The 22484-nt window shown below is 46.2% G+C and overlaps 1 protein-coding gene across 3 annotated transcripts in view; it reads left to right on the top strand.

The window, feature by feature from the left end:
• Nedd4l (NEDD4 like E3 ubiquitin protein ligase) overlaps positions 1 to 22484 on the top strand; it is a 316988-nt gene that overhangs the window by 93932 nt on the left and 200572 nt on the right. For all 3 annotated transcript variants that reach the window (XM_046419505.2, XM_046419506.2, XM_046419507.2), the window contains exon 2: positions 9265 to 9338. In XM_046419505.2, coding sequence (XP_046275461.1) covers positions 9265 to 9338 — 74 coding nt within the window. The remainder of the gene's footprint in view (positions 1 to 9264; positions 9339 to 22484) is intronic.

Raw genomic sequence — 22484 nt, forward strand, 5'->3', positions numbered from 1 at the left:
ACAATTTTTTTGATAAGTTTTTGTATCCGAGTGGCCAGAATTTTATTGAGGATTTTTGCATCTAGGTTCATTAGAGATATTGGTCTGTAGTTTTCTTTCTTTGAAGTGTCTTTGTCTGGTTTAGGTATCAGGGTGATGTTGGCCTCGTAGAATGAATTTGGAAGTTCTCCCTCTTTCTATTTCCCGAAGTAGCTTGAAAAGTATTGGTATTAGTTCCTCTTTAAAGGTTTTGTAAAACTCTGCTGTATACCCATCCGGTCCTGGGCTTTTCTTAGTTGGTAGTCTTTTGATGGTTTCTTCTATTTCCTCAATTGATATTGGTCCGTTTAGGTTGTCTATATCCTCCTGACTCAATCTGGGCAGATCATATGACTTAAGAAATTTATCTATGCCTTCACTATCTTCTAATTTATTGGAGTATAAGGATTCAAAATAATTTTTGATTATCTTCTGTATTTCCTAAGTGTCTGTTGTGATATTGCCTTTTTCATCCCGTATGCTAGTAATTTGAGTTCTCTCCTTCTCTTCGCTAGCATCGCTAAGGGTCTGTCGATTTTGTTTATTTTTTCAAAGAACCAACTTTTAGTTTTGTCAATTTTTTCAATTGTTTCTTTTGTTTCGATTTCATTAATTTCAGCTCTGATTTTAATTATTTCTTGCCTTCTACTACTTTTGCTGTTTTGCTCTTCTTTTTCTAGGATTTTGAGATGAAGTATGAGATCATTTATTTGTTGGTTTTTTCTTTTTTTAAGGAATGAACTCCAAGCAATGAATTTTCCTCTTAGAACTGCTTTCAATGTGTCCCATAGATTCCGATATGTTGTGTCTGTGTTTTCATTAATCTCTAAGAATTTTTTAATTTCTTCCTTGATGTCTTCTATAACCCATTGATCATTCAGTAACCTATTGTTCATTCTCCAAGTGATGTATTCTTTTCCCTTCCTTCTTTTATCGTTGATTTTCAGTTCCATTCCATTGTGATCAGATAGGATGCATGGTATTATCTCTACTTCTTTATATTGTCTAAGAGTTTCCCTGTGACATAATATATGATCTATTTTTGAGAAGGATCCATGTGCTGCTGAGAAAAAAGTGTAACTGCTTGATGTTGGGTGGTATATTCTATATATGTCAGTTAAGTCTAGGTTATTAATTGTGTTATTGAGTTCTATAGTTTCCTTATTCAACTTTTGTTTGGAAGATCTGTCCAGTGGTGATAGAGGTGTGTTGAAGTCTCCCATGATTATTGTATGGTGGTCTATTAGACTCTTGAACTTGAGAAGAGTTTGTTTGATGAACATAGCTGCACCATTGTTTGGGGCATATATATTTATGATTGTTATGTCTTGTTGGTGTATGGTTCCCTTGAGCAGTATGTAGTGTCCCTCTTTATCCCTTTTGATTAACTTGGGCTTGAAATCTATTTTATTTGATATGAGTATGGATACTCCTGCTTGTTTCCGAAGTCCATATGAGTGATATGATTTTTCCCAACCTTTCACCTTCAGCCTATGTATGTCTTTTCCTATCAAATGCGTCTCCTGTAGGCAGCATATTGTTGGGTCTTGTTTTGTGATCCATTCTACTAGCCTGTGTCTCTTGATTGGTGAGTTTAAGCCATTAACATTTAGGGTTATTACTGAGATATGGGTTGTTCTTCCAGCCATATTTGTTTATTTATGTTACTAAACATGGTTTGTTTTCCTCTTTGATTATTTTCCCCCCTTTAGTGTCCTACCTCCCACTGTTGGTTTTCATTGTTATTTTCCATTTCCTCTTCCTGTAATGTTTTGCCAAGGATGTTTTGAAGAGATGGTTTTCTAGCTGCAAATTCTTTTAACTTTTGTTTATCGTGGAAGGTTTTAATTTCATCTTCCATCCTGAAGCTTAATTTCGCTGGAAACACAATTCTTGGTTGGAACCCATTTTCTTTCAGTGTTTGAAATATGTTATTCCAGGATCTTCTAGCTTTCAGAGTCTGTGTTGAAAGATCAGCTGTTATCCTGATTGGCTTACCCCTAAATGTGATCTGCTTCCTTTCTCTTGTAGCTTTTAAAATTCTCTCCTTATTCTGTATGTTGGGCATCTTCATTATAATGTGTCTAGGTGTGGGTCTCTTATGATTTTGCACATTCGGCGTCCTGTAGGCTTCTAGGATTTGGGGTTCTGTCTCATTCTTCAAGTCTGGGAAGTTTTCTCGTATTATTTCATTGAATAGATTGCTCATTCCTTTGGTTTGAAACTCTGTCCCTTCCTGTATCCCAATGACTCTTAAATTTGGTCTCTTGATGTTATCCCATATTTCTTGGATGTTCTGCTCATGGTTTCTTAACAGTCTTGCTGAGCTGTCTATGTTCTTTTCAAGTTGAAATACTTTATCTTCATTGTCTGATGTTCTGTCTTCTAAGTGTTCTACTCTGCTGGTAGTATTCTCAATTGAGTTTTTAAGTTGGCTTATTGCTTCCTGCATTTCTAGGATTTCTGTTTGTTTTTTATAACCTCTATTTCCCTGTATAGTTGATCTTTTGCTTCTTGGATTTGTTTATGTAATTCATTGTTGAAGTGATCTTTCATTGTCTGATTTTGCTGTCTGATGTCTTCCTTGAGACTCCAGATCATCTGAAGCATGTATATCCTGAATTCTTTATCTGACATTCCATCTGCTGCAGCTATTACCTCTTCTAACGTTGAGTTGACCTGCAATGCTTGTGGTCCTTTCTTTCCTTGTCTCTTCATACTGTTCGCGTTCCTTTCTACTTGGTGAAACTGTTGTGCTATTGAATTTTCCCCCTATATATTTATATTGGTCTTGTATAGTTGCAAAGTCTCCCTCGCAGGCGCGGGCGGCGGTTCTGTCCCTCTGCGGGCCGCTAGGCTTGTTCTGTGGGTGGTCACAGTTCTGTCTACTTTGCAGGTACAGGCAGCGGCACTGCCCCTCTGCAGGCCTCTGGGGCTGTACTGCCAGTGGGTCGCAGGTCCGCCTACCTTGCAGGTGCGGGGGGGGGGGGCGGCTCTACCCTTCCTCAGGCCACTGGGCCTGTTCTGTCTCTCGGTTGCAGGTCTGGCCTGTTCTGATGGTGGTCACAGTTCCACCTACCTGGCAGGCGCGGGGGGTGGGGGGTGGCTCTGCCCCTCAGCAGGCCGCTGGGCCTGCTCTGTGCGTGGTCACAGTTCCCTCTACCTTGCCGGTGCAGGGGGAGGGGGCGGCTCTGCCTCTCAGCAGGCCGCTGCTCCTCTTCTGCCGGTGGGTCGCAGGCCCGCCTACCTTGCAGGAGTGATTGGAAGCTCTGTCCCGCCGCGGGCCACTGGGCCTTTTCTGTCGGTGGTCACCTGGCAGGGGCGTGGGGTGGGGGGTGGCTCTGCCCCTCAGCAGGCCGCTGGGCCTGCTCTGTCCGTGGTCACAGTTCCCCTACCTGGCAGGCGCGAGGGGTGGGGGGCGGCTCTGCCCCTCAGCAGGCCGCTGGGCCTGCTCTGTGCGTGGTCACAGTTCCCTCTACCTTGCCGGTGCAGGGGGAGGGGGCGGCTCTTCCTCTCAGCAGGCCGCTGCTCCTCTTCTGCAGGTGGGTCGCAGGCCCGCCTACCTTGCAGGAGTGATTGGAAGCTCTGTCCCGCCGCGGGCCACTGGGCCTTTTCTGTCCGTGGTCACAGTTCCCCTACCTGGCAGGCGCGAGGGGTGGGGGGTGGCTCTGCCCCTCAGCAGGCCGCTGGGCCTGCTCTGTGCGTGGTCACAGTTCCCTCTACCTTGCCGGTGCAGGGGGAGGGGGCGGCTCTGCCCCTCAGCAGGCCGCTGGGCCTGCTCTACCTTTTTTAATCTTGAAACAAAGTTACGTGGGCAGCGCACACACCATTTACATATTTCTGTGGTCCAACAAAATACTTCTGAAAGTAGTATTTACTGTGAGTATGCAGGTGTTCAGAATACAGAAGGTAAAAACATAAATTTAGAGGGGAATGGCCAAGATACTGAGATCCCCAACTTAGGACTTCATGTCCAGGAAGACAGCTGGTGTATATGTACAACCAGGGGTCACGGTGGCTCCCTGTGGAGGAAGAACATGATTTCCCCATCCTGATATCCCCCTCTCTTGGGGGAGAGTAGCTGCCATTGTAGGAAAAGATGAAAACGTAAGTTCCAGAGTCATAGAAGAAAAGGCAAATCTCAGTGTCTTGAGTTTAAACTTGAAAGAGATTGACCATCAGGACCATTCTGATGATGATGTATCACAGAGGCTTTGTTGTTGGGTGTGGGAATCTTTTGCCACTATAAGGAGCAGGACTGCTGGGGTTCCAGATGCCTGTCGCACAGATGAACTGGAGTCCCGCCTGTTTCTAAGTGCACACCTTATTTATTAGTATGCTTTGTCGTCCGTGGCTTGGGCACCTTGTCTGCCTGTCTTGATAAAAACATTAGTATTGGTAAAGAAAAGCACACTTCAAATGCACAGAACCGATCCTGTTACATAACAGCAGTGCAAAACAATAGGTCACTAACCGGAAGAGACACAGCCGCTGGGTTTGGCCTAGTGTCTTCTCTGCCTGCTCCTTCTGAGTTGTACAGCCAGTCTAAGAATAACATTTTTATTGTCCAAGCCAAGCCACCTTAGTTAAATATTTGATTCTACTGGAGTCATAAACGGGGATCAAAATATCAGGCATAGATTTTATGAAAGTAATTAAATGTTTCAGAAAGTTCAGTGGTTCAGCATGGGGCCCACTGCTTGTGATAAATTAGTCACACACCTTGTCATGTGTTTCCTTACCAAGTGACCTTTGCTGCTTATCTGTATTTACACTTTTCATTTTGAGGAAACGATCTCTTTGCTGTGTGTATAAAAACTTTTTACAGAGTGACACACTCTGAACTTCAGACAGGAATGAAACTTCCTGCAACAGCTACTTGTAAACAGTAAGTACTCAATAAATGCTCTTCTCTTCACCTCCCAGCTGTTGCCTGTAGATTACATAAATCGGCTCCTATTCAGCATCTTTCAAACGTGCAACTCTATACCTTTGAGTTGGCCATAAAAATAACTTGCAGGTTGAATTTTCTCATGACAGAAATGCTTATTGCGGTAAGCCTGGATGATCCAAAATTTTTATTTTTCTTAGGTTTCTATGAAAGTTTATTTTTGGTGCTGAAGATTGAACCCAGAGGCCTCATGCATGCTAGGCAAGCACATTTTGTCCCCTAAAAACAACTCCAGCTGAAAGTTTAGTTTTTAAACAAAAATTCTGATGTTTCAGAAGGAAACACTGCAAATAAACAAAAGTAAATTATCATTATTCAGAGGCCATCACTATTACCATTATCCTTTCCAGACCTTTGACTTGGAGATGACAGCAACCTTTGGTTTCAGGCGGGACTGACTAGAAGTCTGCTGCCAGCTCATGCCCTCAGAGGGTGGTAGGTCATTTTGGGGTGTAGGTGCTTGCTCTACTGGCTTCCTGAGGTCCCCCCTCTTGAGTACCTTCTCCACTGAGCAGAGGGGTTGGGCTGAGACAGAAGATATTGAGTTTAACTGGCTTATGGCCAGTGGAAAAGCCTGTCATTGTAGTCCCCAAAGGACTGCCCTTAGCTGCAGGAAGCTGGGAAACAAGAGTCCAGCTGCGTCCAAGTGCAAAGGGGACACAGCTTCTTGTACTCTGGCTGTAAATCAGAATTTTAAACTAAATGCTTTATTTTGAACCTGTTGTTGCAGACTGAGTCTGGTCCTCTCTGTCTGCACCCCTCAGAAGCTGCGGGGTCTCTGCCCAGCTGTTGCGCCTGCTGCTGTTCCCTGTAGCCCATTTCCCACCCAGCCACAGCGGTACTTGTCAGACTGTATCACCCCCAGGCCTGAAAACTTTCCCCACGATGGTTGGAATGGTGTCCACCTTCCCCCGGGGCTGCCCGTCGGGTCTCGGCCCCTCCGCTGTCCTTCACCCACTGGGCGCTCCCTCACTGGCCTCTCCCTGGGATGCTGGGCCAGGCCTGCGTCACCCCTCCCGAGCCTCCTGTCCCATCTCGTCACTCTGCCGCCTTAGGTCTCGGCTTGAGTCCTCGTGGGAGACCTTTCTTGTCACATCATCCTGAATTTCCTGCCCGCTCTGCTCGGGTGCTGCCACTAGCTGCCTTGTGGTCTCAAAGCACTTGGGCCACCAGCTGCCGTCCTGCGTGCTTGGTTTGCATCATGTACCCTGCGCTGTCCCCCTGCCTGCTCGGTGGTGGACTCTGAGCAGGAGCTCAGTCTGGTTTACATGGCTGTCCCCAGATACGGTGTCAGTAATTACTTGTGGGATAGAGGAATGTTGCCACGGGTTCTTGCACGTTTTTGGTTACAATGTTATGTCCCCTTACATGGAATGAGCCCTTAAGATAGAGGAGCTTTTAGGTGCCCTTTCAATTATAGAGGTGCTTTAGTGAGTATTCTTCTGGTCTTCTGTTGGGGTTTTTTGCTCCTATCTGTACTACTTGGGATTGATTTCTAAATGAGGTTTTATTTACTGGAAGGGGTGTGTGTGTGTGTGTGTGTGTGTGTCTGTGTGTGTGTGTGTGACATTATAAGGTATTTGGTGTGTGTTGCCATTTGCCCTTTGAGAAGACTGCTGGCTCCCAAGTCCCACATAGTTGGGAGCCCTTGTGGGCTTCTGCTGGGAGTGGAGGTGAGGAGGGGTCCCATCTTTGTCACTGCTGTGCCCTTACATCTTTGAGTCTAGGGTCACAGTTGTTTCTTATAGTAAACAAATGAATTGATTTATCTTAGAAAAATTCTAGTTACTCCTTCACTTAGTTTCTTTTTCTTCACCTATTTGTGGAAATGTTATGTGACTGCCTGCAGGAAGAACCAGGGCTGTATCTGCCCTGTCCCAGTAAGGCCACCCAACATCAGTGTGAACTTGGGGAATCTGGGGGTCAGCTGCATGTATTCCTTCAAATTCAGGCCAGGTTTGGTTGAGTCCTGGACCAAATCTGAGGAAAGTTCAACACACCACCCAGGATTCCTGAACAATTGCAAGAAAGAGGCAGTGTGGTGTGGGACCAACTGTACCTGGCTTTCCGTCCTACATACTGTCCTTTCCAAGTCCTCTCGGGTCAGTCATAAGTGCAAGGCTCTGCCGTTCAGGAAGAACCAGGGCTGTAACTGCAGTGGCCACAGCAGGAGTTGCTACTTCTCAGGTCTCTTAGCTGCTCCTCTTCAAGGCCCATTTCTCCTTCCTGCTGCCAGCTCAAGCATGTGCCCCTTCAGCCAGCATGGGACAGGGAGGTGGGACAGGGAGGCTTGGGTGGGCTCAGACCCATCACCTCCTTAACGGTCCCCACCCACTCCTGCACACAATGTCTAGGAGGTTGCTGGCTGGAGTATTTGTAATTAGGCTTGTTTTTCTCTGGAAATCTCCCGTCATCCTTTTAATTTCAATGATTCTCTCAAGTCAAATCTGAATCCCTTTGCCTGGCAGACCAGCGTTTCCTCTTAACCATCCACCTGTGGTTGTCAATGCTGTGGGTACTAGGAGGCCACCGACACTCCCCAGGTGTGCAAAAAAAACTCCACACAGGTGTGCTGCCCAATTTTGACCCGGATATAAAATAGCACTTGGACGGTGCGAGCCATTGAACTGAGCCACTGTGGGAGGATCACGATTGACATCTGGGAACAACTTGCTGAGAAATAAAAAAACGTTAAGCACCTCCGTGTGCTTCACATCCCATGCTGATGAGAGATTGGTGACCTCTGCCCTGTGTGTGTACAAGAGAAAGAAAAGTCAGTGCTTAAAGGAACCAGGGGATCAGAACTTTAACCCCCTGGCATTTTTGTAAGCCTGTGGACACACGGTCGTGCTGTGGTAGGGTTATGTTTCAGTTGTGCCTGACTCGCCTGGTTTTGCTTTGCGTCTCTTAATCCTTTCATGGGGCCTGTCAAACTTGAATCCACATAAGGGTAGAAGGGGGATTGATAAAAGCACAGATGAGTTGAGAGTGTCGTTTTAAATCATTTGTACTGCCCACGCATTTGTTCATGGACATCTTTGTCTCTGCAGATGGTTGGGTGGATGGTTGAATCCCTGAGTGTAAATGACTGAGGTGCATGCTCCAATTGATGCATGATCTGTGGTTGATTGGCAAAGGCCCTGCGTCCTGTTCTCTCCTTGTCTTATTTTTGCCCTGCCTTTAATCTTCAACATTGCTCGATAATTATCGCCTTTGAATTATATAATTTTCCTTTTCCTCACCTAGGTCTTGACTAAATGTATTAGACTTATAAATTGCTGATACTTCTCCTGATGATCAGCACTTGTGTTTCCAAGGATCTTTCACTAATTTTTTTTTTTTTTAAATCTCTTGTTTCTTTCGCAGACTTGGCTAGAACTACCATCTACCAGTTCTACACTGGTGGAAGTCTCTAGCACAACCAGGTGTTTTTCACATTTATCTATTTTGCCATCTGATTGTCTCATAAGCACCTTGGACTCAGAGCTCTGCTTCAATTGATGTTAACAGTGACCCAAACTGGAAACGAGATTTACTTTGGACTTTTATCACCCACCTCCTCCTAGGCCATCACAACATTAGAGTCCTATATTGTTGGCCTGCTTGTCACCTCCAATAGGCCCATGAACAGATACGTATTTTTTATTTCAAGGTCAATTTCAATGCCCGGTGTATAGGAACTGCAAGGAAATGGTAATAAAGAGTGGACTAATGAATGGGTGAACCAACACTTTTCTGGCTTCTGAGATGGTTTGGGACAGTTGCTATTCAGGATGATGCTTTTTATGTAGTTTTATTGAAACACAGGGATTGCTTTTGCTTGCTGACACCAAATATTTTGAAATTTTGAAAAGCAGTGATTTCTGAGAGAATTTTTTTACCATAGAAAACTTTCAGTCCTTTATCCCATGCCACACTTAACAGACTTATTACATTTGTTACCTGGTGGTTCTTGGACTTCTATGTGGGTAGTTTCATGTCTGTGGTTGTGTTCTGGTACGACTGGGAAGCACTTCCTCAAAGGCAGGAATAGTTTACGTTAGTGACCTCTTGGAATGAAACGTGGGCTTCGCTAGCTGGCTGCCTCCATCTCTGGAGCCCTGGCATCTTGGAGTTGCTGCACTTCTTTCTGGACCTCACTGTAAGGAAGAGTAGCGTCTGCTCCAGGCACCCCATTCTCTGTGCCAGTGCTGCACTAGGCAGAAGTCACAGCCTTGAAAGTTGGGTGCAAGAGTGCAGTATGTTGAAGATCAGGGTTTTTTTTTTTTTAACTTTATTTTTTCTCTCTCCAACAGGGAGAATCCCGTATTCTCAGAGTAAAAGTTGTTTCTGGAATTGATCTCGCCAAAAAGGATATCTTTGGAGCCAGGTACGTGTGATTTATTTGTTTAGGTGGGCTTCTGTAGAGCATGGCAAGTACTTTTCATATTTGGATGTATGTCAGAACCACCTGGAGGGATTTTTTTTTCCCCCAGGGGCCACCAGCAGAGGTTGACAGGTTGCCTGGTGCTGTTGCATCTAGCCCAGGGCCACATTTGCACAGGGATCTAACTGTGCATCCCAAGGGCAGTTAGCAGGCTCCCCCTCTGGGTGGGCCCATTACATGAGGAAGTTAGAGTCTATGGCTGTGGAATTTTTTTGCTCTGAGGAGAGAGAGTGTTTAGAAATGTGACTGTGCTCATTTTAATACAAGGGCTCTCGACATCCACGGTGACATCCGTGGATTCAGCCAACCTCCAGCCAAACATATTTGTGCAAAATCAATTATGTCAGTACTGAACACATCATTATTTCCTGAATAATATGGTATAACTATTTAACAGCACTTGTGATGGGTATTATAATTAATCTGGAGATGAGTTAAAGTATATAGGAGCACGTGCATAGGTTATACACAAATTCTACACCATTTTATATCAGGGATTTGAGCATTTAGATTTTGGTGCCATGAGGGATCCTGGAACCAGTCCCCCAGGGATGCTAAGGGATGGCTGTATTTTTTTCCCCCACTAGCTTTGGGAAACATGAAAGTGTCATTTTGTTCCTGCGAGAACTGGATATCCTTGATGTGTATAGTTCAAGGGAAGAGATTTGGTGATGGCTATGCTATTTACCAGGGGCAACAGCCGGAGCTTTCTGGTTGTTTTACCACCACCCCTGCCCCCCAGTTCTATATGTAATATTCACATACTTTAAAACCACCCTTTTGTCCTGCTGGACTCTGTGATATGTGGCCTCCAGTTAGTGCACTGGTGGCCAGGTGAGGGTGAAGCCACTTTAAAGTAGGAATGAACTGGGTTTGGGACAACAGATCATTTGAGCTTTAGACCCAGGAGGACATCAGAGATGGTCTCGTCCTGCCTTCCCACTTTATGGTTGACAGAGCTCAAGTTCAGAAGCTGTTTGCCCAGGTCACACAAGCCAGGGTGCTGGAAGACTGACCAGAACAACCTGCCTATCACTGCCCAGGGCTCTGGTCAGTCTGTGGCAGTGGTCTGGCTTATCGTGGGTTTCTCAGGGCAGGTGGCTGCTGAATAGTCTAATCGGGTTACTGGTTTCTTCCTGTTGGCCCCTATGCTGTGGCCCTTGGTGACTGCTGGTTATAGGGCCTCCGCCTGATGCAGGAGCCTTGGAGTAAGGAGGCCCCTTTCTGTCTGTCGTCCCCACATGCCCCAACAGAAGTCCATGCCACCAGTGGTCACACCCCTACTGTCTGATCTGCCATTTAGTTTTGTCTGTTAAATAATTTGTAAGTTACTAGAATAACACCTAGAGAAATTACGAAGAAATACAATCGAAACAATATTGGTAAAATTCTTAAAATATCCCTGTGCCTGTGTGTGCCTCAGGTGACAAATGGAGGGTTAGCTCCTGGCGTGGTGTCACAGGGGACCTCCCGTCTTGAGTGTAGGCTTGACACTGACAGCAGCCCCCTGGAGGGCCCTTCCCATGGGACAGTGAAGTCACTCTTAGGCACAGGCAGGCCAGAGTGGGACGGAGGCAGGAGAATCCCTGCTTCCGCTCTTCCCACGTAGAGCAGCGCTACCTGCTGGTTTCGGGCCACTCCTCACCCCTGAAGTGAAACGCCATTTCCTGGGATTCTCGGTCTGCCCACCGCAGAGCCTCCCTTTCTCTGAAGGCTTTGGCTCATGTGTCCGTCCTCTCTCGGCCCCTTCTGGGGCCACGTGGGCACTAGGTTTAGGATTCACAGGTGTATTATCTGGTGGCTTTCTAACTTTTTTGCTGGTCTCTCTGTTGCTAAATTAAAAATGTACTGGACACAGACATCTCACATTTTCCTGTCTTTCACCTCTTAACAGCACCAAGAACTAGAGCAAAAACTTTGATTTTTTTTTTTTTTTTTCCAAACATTTACACGATTACTAGTAGTTGTGCTGTTAGGTTAAAAATGCCTGTTACTGGTGGCGCACGCCCATAATTCCTGTAGCGAGGGAGGCTGAGGCAGTAGCATCGTGAGTTTCAAACCAGCCTCAGCAACTTGGGCCCTAAGCAACTCAGATCCTGTCTCTAAATAAAACATAGAAAAGGGGGTGGGATGTGGCTCTGTAGTTAAGTGCCTCTGAATTCAATCCCCAGTACTCCCCTCCCTAAAAAGCCTATTGCTTTCACTCTTTCCAGTATAGTTAATTATTTGAAAGAAGTTGGATTTAGATAATCTTGATATGTTTTTAAAAGTTGATTAATTTTCTTTTGCATTTTTATCCAAACTTCTTCAAAAACAAAATTGATTCAGATTGGATTTCTCTGCCTACTGTGAAGGTGTGAGGTTGAAATCGTACGGGAATGAGGCTCTGAATCTTAGAGTTGAGCAAGTTTCAGCCTTGAAGTTTTATTCTCTGGGTTTTTTAGGGATAGGGTGAAAAAGGAGCTGTCCTTTAAGATGTTAATTAGAAAGACAAATCGTGTTTTGGCCTCATGCATCCATTGGCAGAAAGTGAGCCAGAAACTGAACCCTCTTTCTGTCCCTCCTTTTCTGAGGTTAGTGAGAGGAAACCCACACCTCCCTGCCTGACTTCCTCCTTCCCTCTCCTCTCTCAGGTGTCAGCCGACTTTTAAGTGCGGCTATTCTTTAAGGACCTGTTTGCTGATGAGTGAGCTAAATCTGAGGGGTTGGCGCAGTGTGGGTTAGTGCCATGTTGGCACTCACTCTGGGGTAACAGGGGTGGCACCAGCTATTACCTTTTATTTGGCCTGATGACCTTAATGCTGCCTTTGGGTAAAGCCTTTAAAACCACCCATGTCATAGTGTACTCTGTAGAACAGGGACGACCCTTTCCTCAGACGAGGCATGTGAGACTCGGGAAGGAACCCAAAGTAACTCCAGTTGACAGGCAGTTCTGAGGTGTTCTAAGTTGGTGGTCACCAGCGAAGGAGGTTCTGTAGTGTTTCTGCCATCCACTGTGTCCTTCAGAGCCTAGACCAGCAAGTCTCCCTCGCCCCAGCCTACCCCCAAGTATTCTGTCCCCCTCGTGTGTCTCTGGGTACCTTTGCCTGCCCTGGCAGAAGGGGGGGGGAGGAGGAAGAGGAGGAGGGGCCGTGCTCGTGGGCAGTGTTGTCAGGACCCTGGATCTGCAGCCTCTGGGCTTCTTCTGTGTCTCCAAGGGAGGTCATTTGGTCCCTTGGCCTGAGGTAGGGCCAGAGTGTGATGGTTGAATGTGATTGACGGGGCCAGCTGGGGAGGATGGAGCATTTCATGGCTTGCCCTTCCAGGGTGGTGGTGGGGGGCTGCCGGATGCCCATGTGGGGTGGGAGTGTGTGGGGTGCTGGGGCTCCCTCAGCTGAGGTGACTGGTCCTCCCTTGAGAGGCCTGTGTCTGAAGTGCCCTTATTTTTGTCTCTCTGGGCCCCAGTCCCATGCTTAAGACGCCAGATCGTCTTCCACCTTCCCTCCAGCAAAGTCCGACTTGATTAAAGGCACCTTTGTTCAGAGGAGACCCGATCGTTGAGTTGTGGCCCTGCCTGAATGGTGGAGTTGGCACACTCGGAGGGCAGCAGTGGTGGTGAAGGACGGTCCCCTTTGGCCGCACCTGGAGGTTGAGAAAGGGCAGTTATGGTCATACATCTAAACAGGGACTCTGGAAGAAATGCCACGTTGGGTGGATGTTAGGGAGTAAGGTGTAAGTTGAGGTTCTGGTGACTCTGGATCAGAGTCTTCCAGTCTTGACTTCCATGCCATGAAAAGACCGCTATTTTTTTTTTCCCAAAATAGTTTTTGAAACACTGCTGAGCAAGGGAAAATTAAACCCTTTAAAAGAACAGACTGAGTAAAGTGCTGTTAATCCTCAAAAGGGAGGTAGATCCCACTGCACAGGAGCATTGCGGGCCCCAACACAGCCTCCTTTCCCCTGAGCTTTTGCTCCAGCTGTTCTATACCTGAGACCATCCTCATACCTCGCCCAGGTCACGGTGGCACCTTTGATGGCTTGGCCTTCAGTGCTCAGCTGGCCAGTCCTCGTCTCCTTGAGCATTCAAGCCGCCTCCTGGTCTCTAGAAGGTTACTTCCCGTCTTTGTGGTACCCATAATTCCTGGGCAGCACTGGGCATAGTTCTTCATGGACTTGATTTGTTTATACTAATTTCTTATAATTGTTTTATAGTTGTTCCTAAAGTAGATCATTAGCTCCTGGTGGCCAGAATTGCATCGTTCTTTTTATCTTCAAGGCACTTAGTGGGTCCTCAAGAAGCAATCACCAAGGGTACAAGAACTGGGTGCTGGCCCCTCTCCTCCTTGCTTCCTGTCCTACTCTTGTCATGAAAACTCACCATTCTCTAAATGTGAAGTTGCCTCCTCTTTCCTTAGCTGTTTTCCCCCCTCCATCTGAAATCTGCACATGTGCTTTCTGGCAGCTACTCGCTCATCTCTCAAGGGCCAGTTCTTGTGGCAGTATACTTGCTGAGGTCCCCTGTCCCGTGACCCCAGCTGAGAACAGAACAGTGGCTGCCACTTGGACTGCGGTGGTTCCACAGGTCTCCTCCTAGTCCCTGCCTTGTTACTGTTTGTAGGCCCAGAGGCTCACTCAGTGGAATGTGGTCAGGGTGTGCTGTGGCCCAGCTGCTGACCACCTCCTCCTGAGGTCTGTGGACTTGTCCCTCTTGTCCCCCAGGCATGTAGGGGAGGTGCTCTTTCTGATTCTCATGGGGGCTCTGTGTGGACCTGCAGAGGAGACCTTCCCGGGACTCCCATGAAAGGTGAGTGCCGAGAGATGAAGGGGAGCACCCGAGAAAAGAACCTTGGGCACTCGGGGGATGGCAGCCAGGAAAGGTCTCCATCTGCTGCTAATATTTGTGTAAAATTGCTACCTCATACCTTGAAGGAGGAGCATGGTCTCACTGTGCTAAATTCCAGAGTCTTCTACGGGGTCATGTGACCAAGCTGGGCTGGGAATGGAAGGTCAGAGCCCTGCACCCAGGGATCAGGACACTGGTGCTAAAGGTCCTCTTGGCTGCCTGCCACCCCACAAAGAAGTGGAGGTGATGACCCAGGCATCAGCACCAGCTGACCAGGGTGAGCACCAGGGCAGTTCCACGAATGGGGCTAAAGGGTCCGACACCTCATCAGGAGTTGCAGGTGGGGATCAACAGGCCACTTGCCCGAGTACCTTGTGGGGACTGTCTAGCCCGGCCTGAGCAGAGCCTGAGACCTTGGCCAAGTGAGCCAACCACACACTCCTGCCTGAGGTGGATGAGGTCCACAGTCGACTGAGTTTGCAGTCGACACCCTTTGGGATCTTGGGCTTAACCACCCTGGGCTTGATGGAGGCCTCCATAGCCTCGGCAGGGACACTCGTGGCCTTCCGTATTGGCCTGCATGTTTCTCAGGCCTTGTTGTGCTTCCTGACAAAATGCGTGTTCTCAGGAACTTGGGGTTTACCCCCTCATGACTTTGTGATCAGGGTTTCTTGATGCCATTTTTGAGATTGGGTGTATGTGCTATGGTTCTTGGACTTGGCCATGCCTGTGTTGTAATTTGGAGTTCCAGGGAGATTCGGAATCCAGATGTGGTCTGAACTACTTAGGTAGGAGCTAACTTGATCTCCCCAGTACCTCTATGCATTAAGTGCTATTGTTCTTCCCATTTTGCAGATAGGGAAACGGAGGCAAGAAAGAATAAGATGTTACCTCTCTACCACCACTAGATTGGAGAACCGGGAGGAACTGAACCAAAGCCTTGGCCCCTCACAAATGTTATTTACAGAATGTTATTGAGTGCTCACAGTTGGCAGGCAACGTGCTGGAACCCAGGGTGATGTCATCAGATCCTGTCTGAACTTTATGAGGAGGTATTAATTGTCTCTATTTGGGTGAGGAAATTGAGAGGTTGTCATTGGCCCAAGGTCAGACAAAGCTGTCAGAAGTAGAAAACAAATTAAGTCCAGACTTACGTGGGTTTGATGTCATGCTTTCTCCAATGATAGGTTGGTGTTCCTCCTGGAAGGCGAGTTCAGGCATTGGTTGGTCATTGGACTAGATGACCATCAGGTTCCCCTTAAAACTGAGATGGATGATATGGTCCTTTTCTTTTGTGAACAGATTTAAGGAAACTGGCCATTGTATTTGATATTTGACCAAGCTTTTTAAACTGGAAATACTATAAGTCATTATGATTATAATAGATACTTTGTCAAGTAAGATCTGAAAGATTTTCTTCTAAACTTAGGGTATCTTTTCAGGTTTCAGACTGTCTTTTCAGTTGCATCTTTGTTTCTAAATGTTCAGCTTTCTGCTATAGGTGTAAGCAGGGACAGGATAGGTCATTTTATTGCAATTTTAGTGTAACCTTCTCCATCTTTTTTTCCCCTCAGTGACAATCGGTTTTCATTTGAGGTTATAAAAGATGCATTTAAGACTAAAGCTACTCCTTAACATGTAGCAGTGGTGGATAAGGCAGACCTGCTGCAGATCTCCTTGCCCTCCTGGAGAGCGTTGCAGGACATTTGTTCCATAGCTTTTTTGCATGTGGTGAGCCCTGAGCATCATGTTATACCTGTTTGATTTGCCATCCATTCTTTCTTTTGGCAGCTGGGGATTTGAAATTTAAAACACACATTGAAGGCATTGGGAAGATGGCCAAAAAAAAAAAAACCTTGTGTCTCCCAGTGACTGAGAGTAAAGGGGCCTCAATGCTACATGATGCTGGTCTGTGGCCAGCTGACAATGGTTTGCTTTATCTAGATTCCAGGTGGTACAATTTTGCTGTTAGCTTCATCAGTTATCCCCCCAGGTATTCAAAAGTGAATTGTACACATCATGGTAACTAGCCCCTAAATACTTCAGTCCACTTAACAATAAATACCCCCCCCCAAACTTATTTCTATATAACTAGAGGACTGTTTTCATAAAATTAAAAATAATTGCCTAATGGACAGTATTACCAGATACATTATCTGTGTTCTCCCAAATGTCGCTAAAATGCCTCTTGTATCTGAGCTGTTGAAATTCAGTTAAGAATCATGTTTTGCACTTAATTGGTAGGTCTGTTCAGAGTCTTAACCTAGAACGGTTTTTCTCCTTTCCCATCTTTGAAATGACTGATAGGTAGGTTGTGTTACTTTCCAAATTCGATCGTTTCCTGATAATATCAGTTAATGAATCAATGTGTTCTTCTTTCCCACATGTTTCCTGCTTATTAGACCTTGCATCTAAAAGTTGGATCAAATGCAATTTAAACGTTGGCAGGATGAGTGATAGTGTGTGCACCTGGAACGACTCGGTGCCCAGTGATGCCATTATCAGTGGTGCAGAGGTTGATATCTGGTTAACCTGGGGGTGGTCTGATTCCACCAGTGTCAAATTACAAATTTTTTCCCCAGATGACCAGCAAGTAAATGGTGAAGGGATGTATTCACATTATAAACATGTAAATTGTAATTAATAAATTAGTTAATTATGGTAGTGCTGGGGCTTGAATCCAGAGCCTCACACATGCTAGGCCAGTGCTGTACTACTGAGCTACACCCCCAATCCCTACATGTAAATTTTATTTTTTTCTCTTAAAGGATTAGAAATCGTTATTTTCCTTTGCTTTTTTTTTTTTTTTTTAAAAGTAAATCCTCTTCTGGGAAAACCTCAAGGTTGTGTTTTGAAGTTCCTTCTCTCAACCATAAACACTTTTGGGACAGTGCTCAGGCTGGAGTGTACAGAGCATCAGTCCCTGTGGATTAGACAGAATCTACTGATGGGTTTATTTGGACAGTGGAGCAGCAGCAGCCGAAACCCTGAGCCAATATTTTGGGAGATTCTGTATTAAACATCTGTATTTCAGGTTTAGGGAGAATCTTGCTGATGCAGACACACAGGCTGACAGCTGGATGTGGGGGTGGATAAGTGCTGGAATCGGGTGGAACTGAGCCCCTGGGGTCACCGAGGGCCCCATAGCTCCTGTCTTACATGCAGCCAGCTTCCCTCAGGCCAGGGGGTCCCTTGAGGGATGGGCCTGCGTTTTGGTTTTTGTGATCTTCATTAGCAATTAGAGCCGACTTCTTTTCCTCCCCCATGGCAGAGCACCTTGCACTTTGCAGAGCCCTGTTGGTGATCTGTGGCTCTTGCCAAGTCTCCCCCTCTCTCCAGAGGACTGTTTGAGCAGCCGAGCTGTCTAGGGCATTGCTGAGAATCACAACACCAACCAACACTAATAGCCTCTGGGCCAAAACGTGTTTGTCTTAAAATCCCTGTTCCAAATAACCTGTACGGTGAGTGACTCACATGAGAGCCCCAGAGAACCCACCTCAGACTGCTCTGTTCTCCCCACTGCAAAATACCAAAATGATACTAAAGGATATTAGCCCTTTCCCCCAAATATAAATAAAAAACCTAGTTCCATAACAGCCATGCAGTTGTTTACGTTTGTTTACCCCCTGGCCTTTAAACGTGCGAGTACAAGCAGCTTCCTTCTAAAGTGTCTGTCTCGGCTTTCACACTACCCAGCCCACCAGGTTCCCGAGGGAAACATTTGAGGGCGGCAGATGGGTCAGTGCACAGGGCAGCGTGTCCCCAGCTGTGTTGGACTTCAAGGCTTGCTGCACTGCAGCCAGTGCCAGGACAGTGAGTCGTCTTGATGATCTTGAATCACTGAGGAAACACCAGGCAGTAGCCAGTGGTCAGTAGCCCGGAACTCAGAGAATACTGTGCGACCAGTTTTTAAAGATTTCCTCATACATTGCGGTTTGTTGGAGGGGAGGCAGCTCTCGGTGTTGGGTTTGGGAGAACCCCTCTCTCAGAACTGTTGCCCCTCAGTTGCCTCCTGATGCACAACCACACAGGGTCATGGGGGAGGCTTTGCCCCAACGAATGGTTTGAGAATATGAAGGAACATGGCGCGTCTCTCGCTCTTCTTTTTTCCCCATAGTCTGCACCAAGAATCTGTGCTTTTGGGAAGGTAAGGGTATTTGACACATAGTAGGTGTTTGATAAATTTCACTGACCTGATTAGAGGAGAGCCAGAGAAAATGGAGAAATTCCCGAGTGGCTGCATAGCTGGAGGTTGACCTCGCTACCAAGGAGAGCGAGAGGAGTGGATAGGACTTCTGAGGGTGGGACAGTTGGAGCTGGGTTCCCCTCCCTGACACACTCCAGCATGCTTGGTTCACTTAACCTTTCTCCCCCGGCTGCCTGCCCCCTTCCCTCCTTGCACTTACTGTGCAGCCGCCACCTTGTGTCCCCGGGCCATCACCCTTATTGTTTGCGTGCCTTCCTGTGTTCCCCTTCTGGGGGTTAGAAGGACCACAAGGAGCAGCTCAAGTGTGAGGAAGGGCAGAGTTGCCAGGTTGAGATCAGTCAGAAGTGAAAGAGTTTGGAATGTGTAAGACGAGGAGGAAACATTTATTTTTACGAAGGTTGAGCTAGCCCCCAAGCCTGCAGGAACACGGCACGGGCACAAGGTGCTGTGATAGAGGGTGGCTCTGCTGTGGGAGGCAGAGGGCTGCTGCCCACTCTCCTCCCAAAGTCGGGAAGGACTCTTCGTTGACCGCCACCTTGGCTTGCACCCATTCCCAGTGTGAGGCCCCAGGAGGCCTCAGAATGTGACTTTGGGCCTGCTGTGCATCTGCATTGTTGAAGGCAAAAACATCCTGCTACGTCTGAGAGGCATGCTTTGGGAAGTGCACAGTCTAGAATCCATTTGGAAAATACATCGATGGCATTCCAAAATATCATATTCTCAGATACACACGTGTTGGATTAGGGACTCCTCTGAGAAACATTGTCATAGACTTCATAAAACTATAGTTGATATTTGGGGGAAGGGCCAGGAGGATAACAATTTCAGGCTGTTTATAATAAAGTGAAAAGTCAGGTTTTTAAATGGTAAATAAAATGTTCTGAAGGGCTGTATCTAAATCAGAGGCCAGTGAATTTTCGGTCCCCCCCCCCTTTTTTTTTTTACAAAGGGTCAAATAACTGAGGCTTTGTGAGATTTTATGCTCTCCACCATGACACACAAGCAGCCTGGACAACATATAAACTGTAGGGAAGTTCAAACTTGCTCTTTGATAGTTTGAATTGAACCTGCTGAGAGGGACTGATCATAGGTAAGACACGAGAGCCTTCCGAGTGACGAGCCAAAGGCCCAGGGTGAGCTGTCCATGTTTGTGCTCAGGTTCAACAGCCCAGGGTTGGCCGTGTAGAATGTGCTCGGACTAAGAGGGTCTGAGATCACAGAAACAGACAGCGGGGACCCAGGCCTGTCCAGATCCTTCATGGCCCTTCTGTGGCAGCATCTTTTCTTTCGAGTGTGGGCCAGGACCTCTCTGGGATGAGGGTCTTAGTTTCTTTATGGCCAGTTGTTGCACAGAAAGGCAGATAGGGGTGGGGAGATTAGAATGTTTTCAGGTTTTAAGGCTGGCTTTGGGGAGAGGGCTCTGATTTCTGTTTGCCTTGGGGAAGAGGAGTTCTCATTTCTGTGCCCTGCCTGGTGGGAGAATGAGAGGTGAAGCACTCGAGGCAGGGAGACACCTTGCCTTTGAGGCCCCCACTTTGGAATACTGTTTTCTGAGCCCCAAACAAAACAAATGGATGTGACCATGTGCCAGCCCCTGAGAGTACAAGGCACTGACTTTCTACCACAGGTATGTTTAGAATTGGAAGTGTCAATAGTATGCAGTCAAGACTTCCAAATTCAGCCCTCTCATAGAGCTGCTGATTGGCCAATGATGAACAGTAATTCTGCCAGTATTGACTTCTTTTTTGGCCTGGGGAAGTGGAATTCCTAGATATTGCAGTAGCCTTTTATTTTTATTTATTTTCTGTTCAAGGGCAGCAAGCTTAAAATGTTGCTTATGAAACTTCTGGATATGCACTGTGAATTTTAAGGTTTACAAATGAATGCAACTGTAAAATGTTTTGTCTTAGAAAAAAGTAATTATTTTCACTGCTTTGTACATAAAATGCATGAATGATAAATAAAGTTGAATTTGTATGCATACAAGCAGACGCAGATACATAAATTAGTGTATTGCAATTAAAATGTTGCCTGTTTTTCCTCTTGAATATTTCTTAGGCTTATGACCTTTGTGCAAATAATGTTTAATAAGGAATCTACAATGTGTAACTCCTCAGTAAATTATTAAAAGAATTGGCATTCCTGCTGTATAATATCAACACAAACTATAAAAATACCCCTTGACTCTTAGTGTGTGCAGATATTTCTCTGGCATGCAGAGAGGAAGGAGCAATGAGGATACTTCAAGGGTGGTTTTTTTGTTTCTGTCCTTGTTGGTGTAGGGACATTATTGTGCTTCCCCTTTCGCAGAACTGATTATCCTTTCAAGTCACTGTTATATTTAGATGCTGGAAATCAGGCATTCATGGTACGAAACGAGAGAAGAAGTTGGAAGAAATACTGTGTTTAAAGTGACTTTAAAGTTTAAAGTGACTGGGTTGGATAGCTTCCCTCCCCTCCTCTCAATCCAGAAGTGATAGCATTCATTAGTCATGTGATATATCAGAACTTGCCCTCTTGTACTGATTTGGAGGTTCTTCGAGAACAGTGACTTTAAGGTTGGTTGAAATGATCTTCAATGTTATCTAGTGAGTCTGGACGACAAAACTTTGTACATTCTTTCTCTGGGGCGTGGTTTACTGGATCCCCATAGTGTGACTTTGTTTTCTTGTTATGTACCAGACTATCTTGTTCTGGAAATGAGATGTGAACCACCAGTGGAGCCACATAATTTAGAAGCATTTGTCCTTATACAGTTTCTTGGCCTGGAATGTCAAAATTTCTAATACTTTTTTTTTTTCTTTGTAGGGGGGGTGGGTGGTGCGGATTGAACTGGGGGCACTCAACCACTGAGCCATATCCCCAGCCCTGTTTTGTATTTTAGAGACAGGGCCTTGATAAGTTGCTAAGGTTGGCTTTGAACTCATGATCCTCTTGCCTTAGCCTCCAGAGCCACTGGGATTACAGGATGTACCACTGAGCCCAGCTTTGTGGTGTTTTTTTTTTTTTTTTAAAATGATCTGTTCATTCAGGCATCCACTTTGGGAAACTGGGAATTGTCCTGGGCTCTTTTTTTCTTCTGCCACATGAGCATGGGTTTCTCTCACAAATGGAGACCATTTTCTGCCTCTGGCTGATCCTCTGGTGATGGTCTGTGGCCATGGATTAGTGTTGACACAGCCCTCTGTGAAGTCCTCCAGTGTAGCCCTTGCCTTGAGCTCTGAGCAGAGCAGCCCACTCAGTCCTTTGAGAAACTGGGCTGTCCTTCCCCGGTGCCTTGCAGGGCCTATAACATCACCCTCTCCCTCTGCACGACAGACTTGTTCTCGTCCTGTCTCGAGCCCATGTCTCAGGTCTCCGTGTGCAACTCCCTAGACATACAGGCCCTGACCTTTAACCCCTCAGCCCATGCAGGTCTCTATGGTGGTGCTTAGGTCACATGTTGAGATTTTTCTCTGCACTAGAGTAGTCCCACTTGTGCCTAAGGGCACAAGCCCATGGCCACCATTGCCCCTCTCATACCTTGCATGTGCGTGGCAAACTACTGTTCATTCTTCCAGACCCTTGGTTGTGGTCACCTCGGTAGGTTCTTTCCTGTGGTGCTCTCTCCAAGTGATTTTATATATGTGTGCGCGCATATATCAATCCATTATTTTTCTTTATTCTCTAGATACCTTTAAATCCCTCAATTCTTTAACATACTCAAGTTGTAATTTTAAATATCAATTTCTCTATGGGTTTGCATCACTTCATTTTTAGCTCCTTCCTACTTTAAAGTTAGGAAAGATCCTTCTCTTTTGAAGGAAAGCCCCATGTTTAGCCCCTCTGCCCACAGATTTCACTAGAGGCGGAACTTCTGAAGCCCCTGCCCATGAGGACTCCAGTACACTCGGGTGTATTGGAGTACAGCGCCCCCTGGTGGCCGGATTAGCAGATGCCTTTTTATTCCAGATAGTTAAAATTGTCTCCAAATCTAATCATTGGAGTTCTTTCTTCAAGGACAGTATTAAATCAAATCCTGTTTGTTTTTGCAGGTGTTTAGGTCATTATCAATAGTAAC

The sequence above is a fragment of the Marmota monax genome, unplaced genomic scaffold (assembly GCF_021218885.2).
Source record: "Marmota monax isolate L192 unplaced genomic scaffold, Marmota_monax_Labrador192_F-V1.1 WCK01_AAM20220418_F8-fsc00088, whole genome shotgun sequence".
Lineage (NCBI taxonomy): Eukaryota > Metazoa > Chordata > Mammalia > Rodentia > Sciuridae > Marmota > Marmota monax.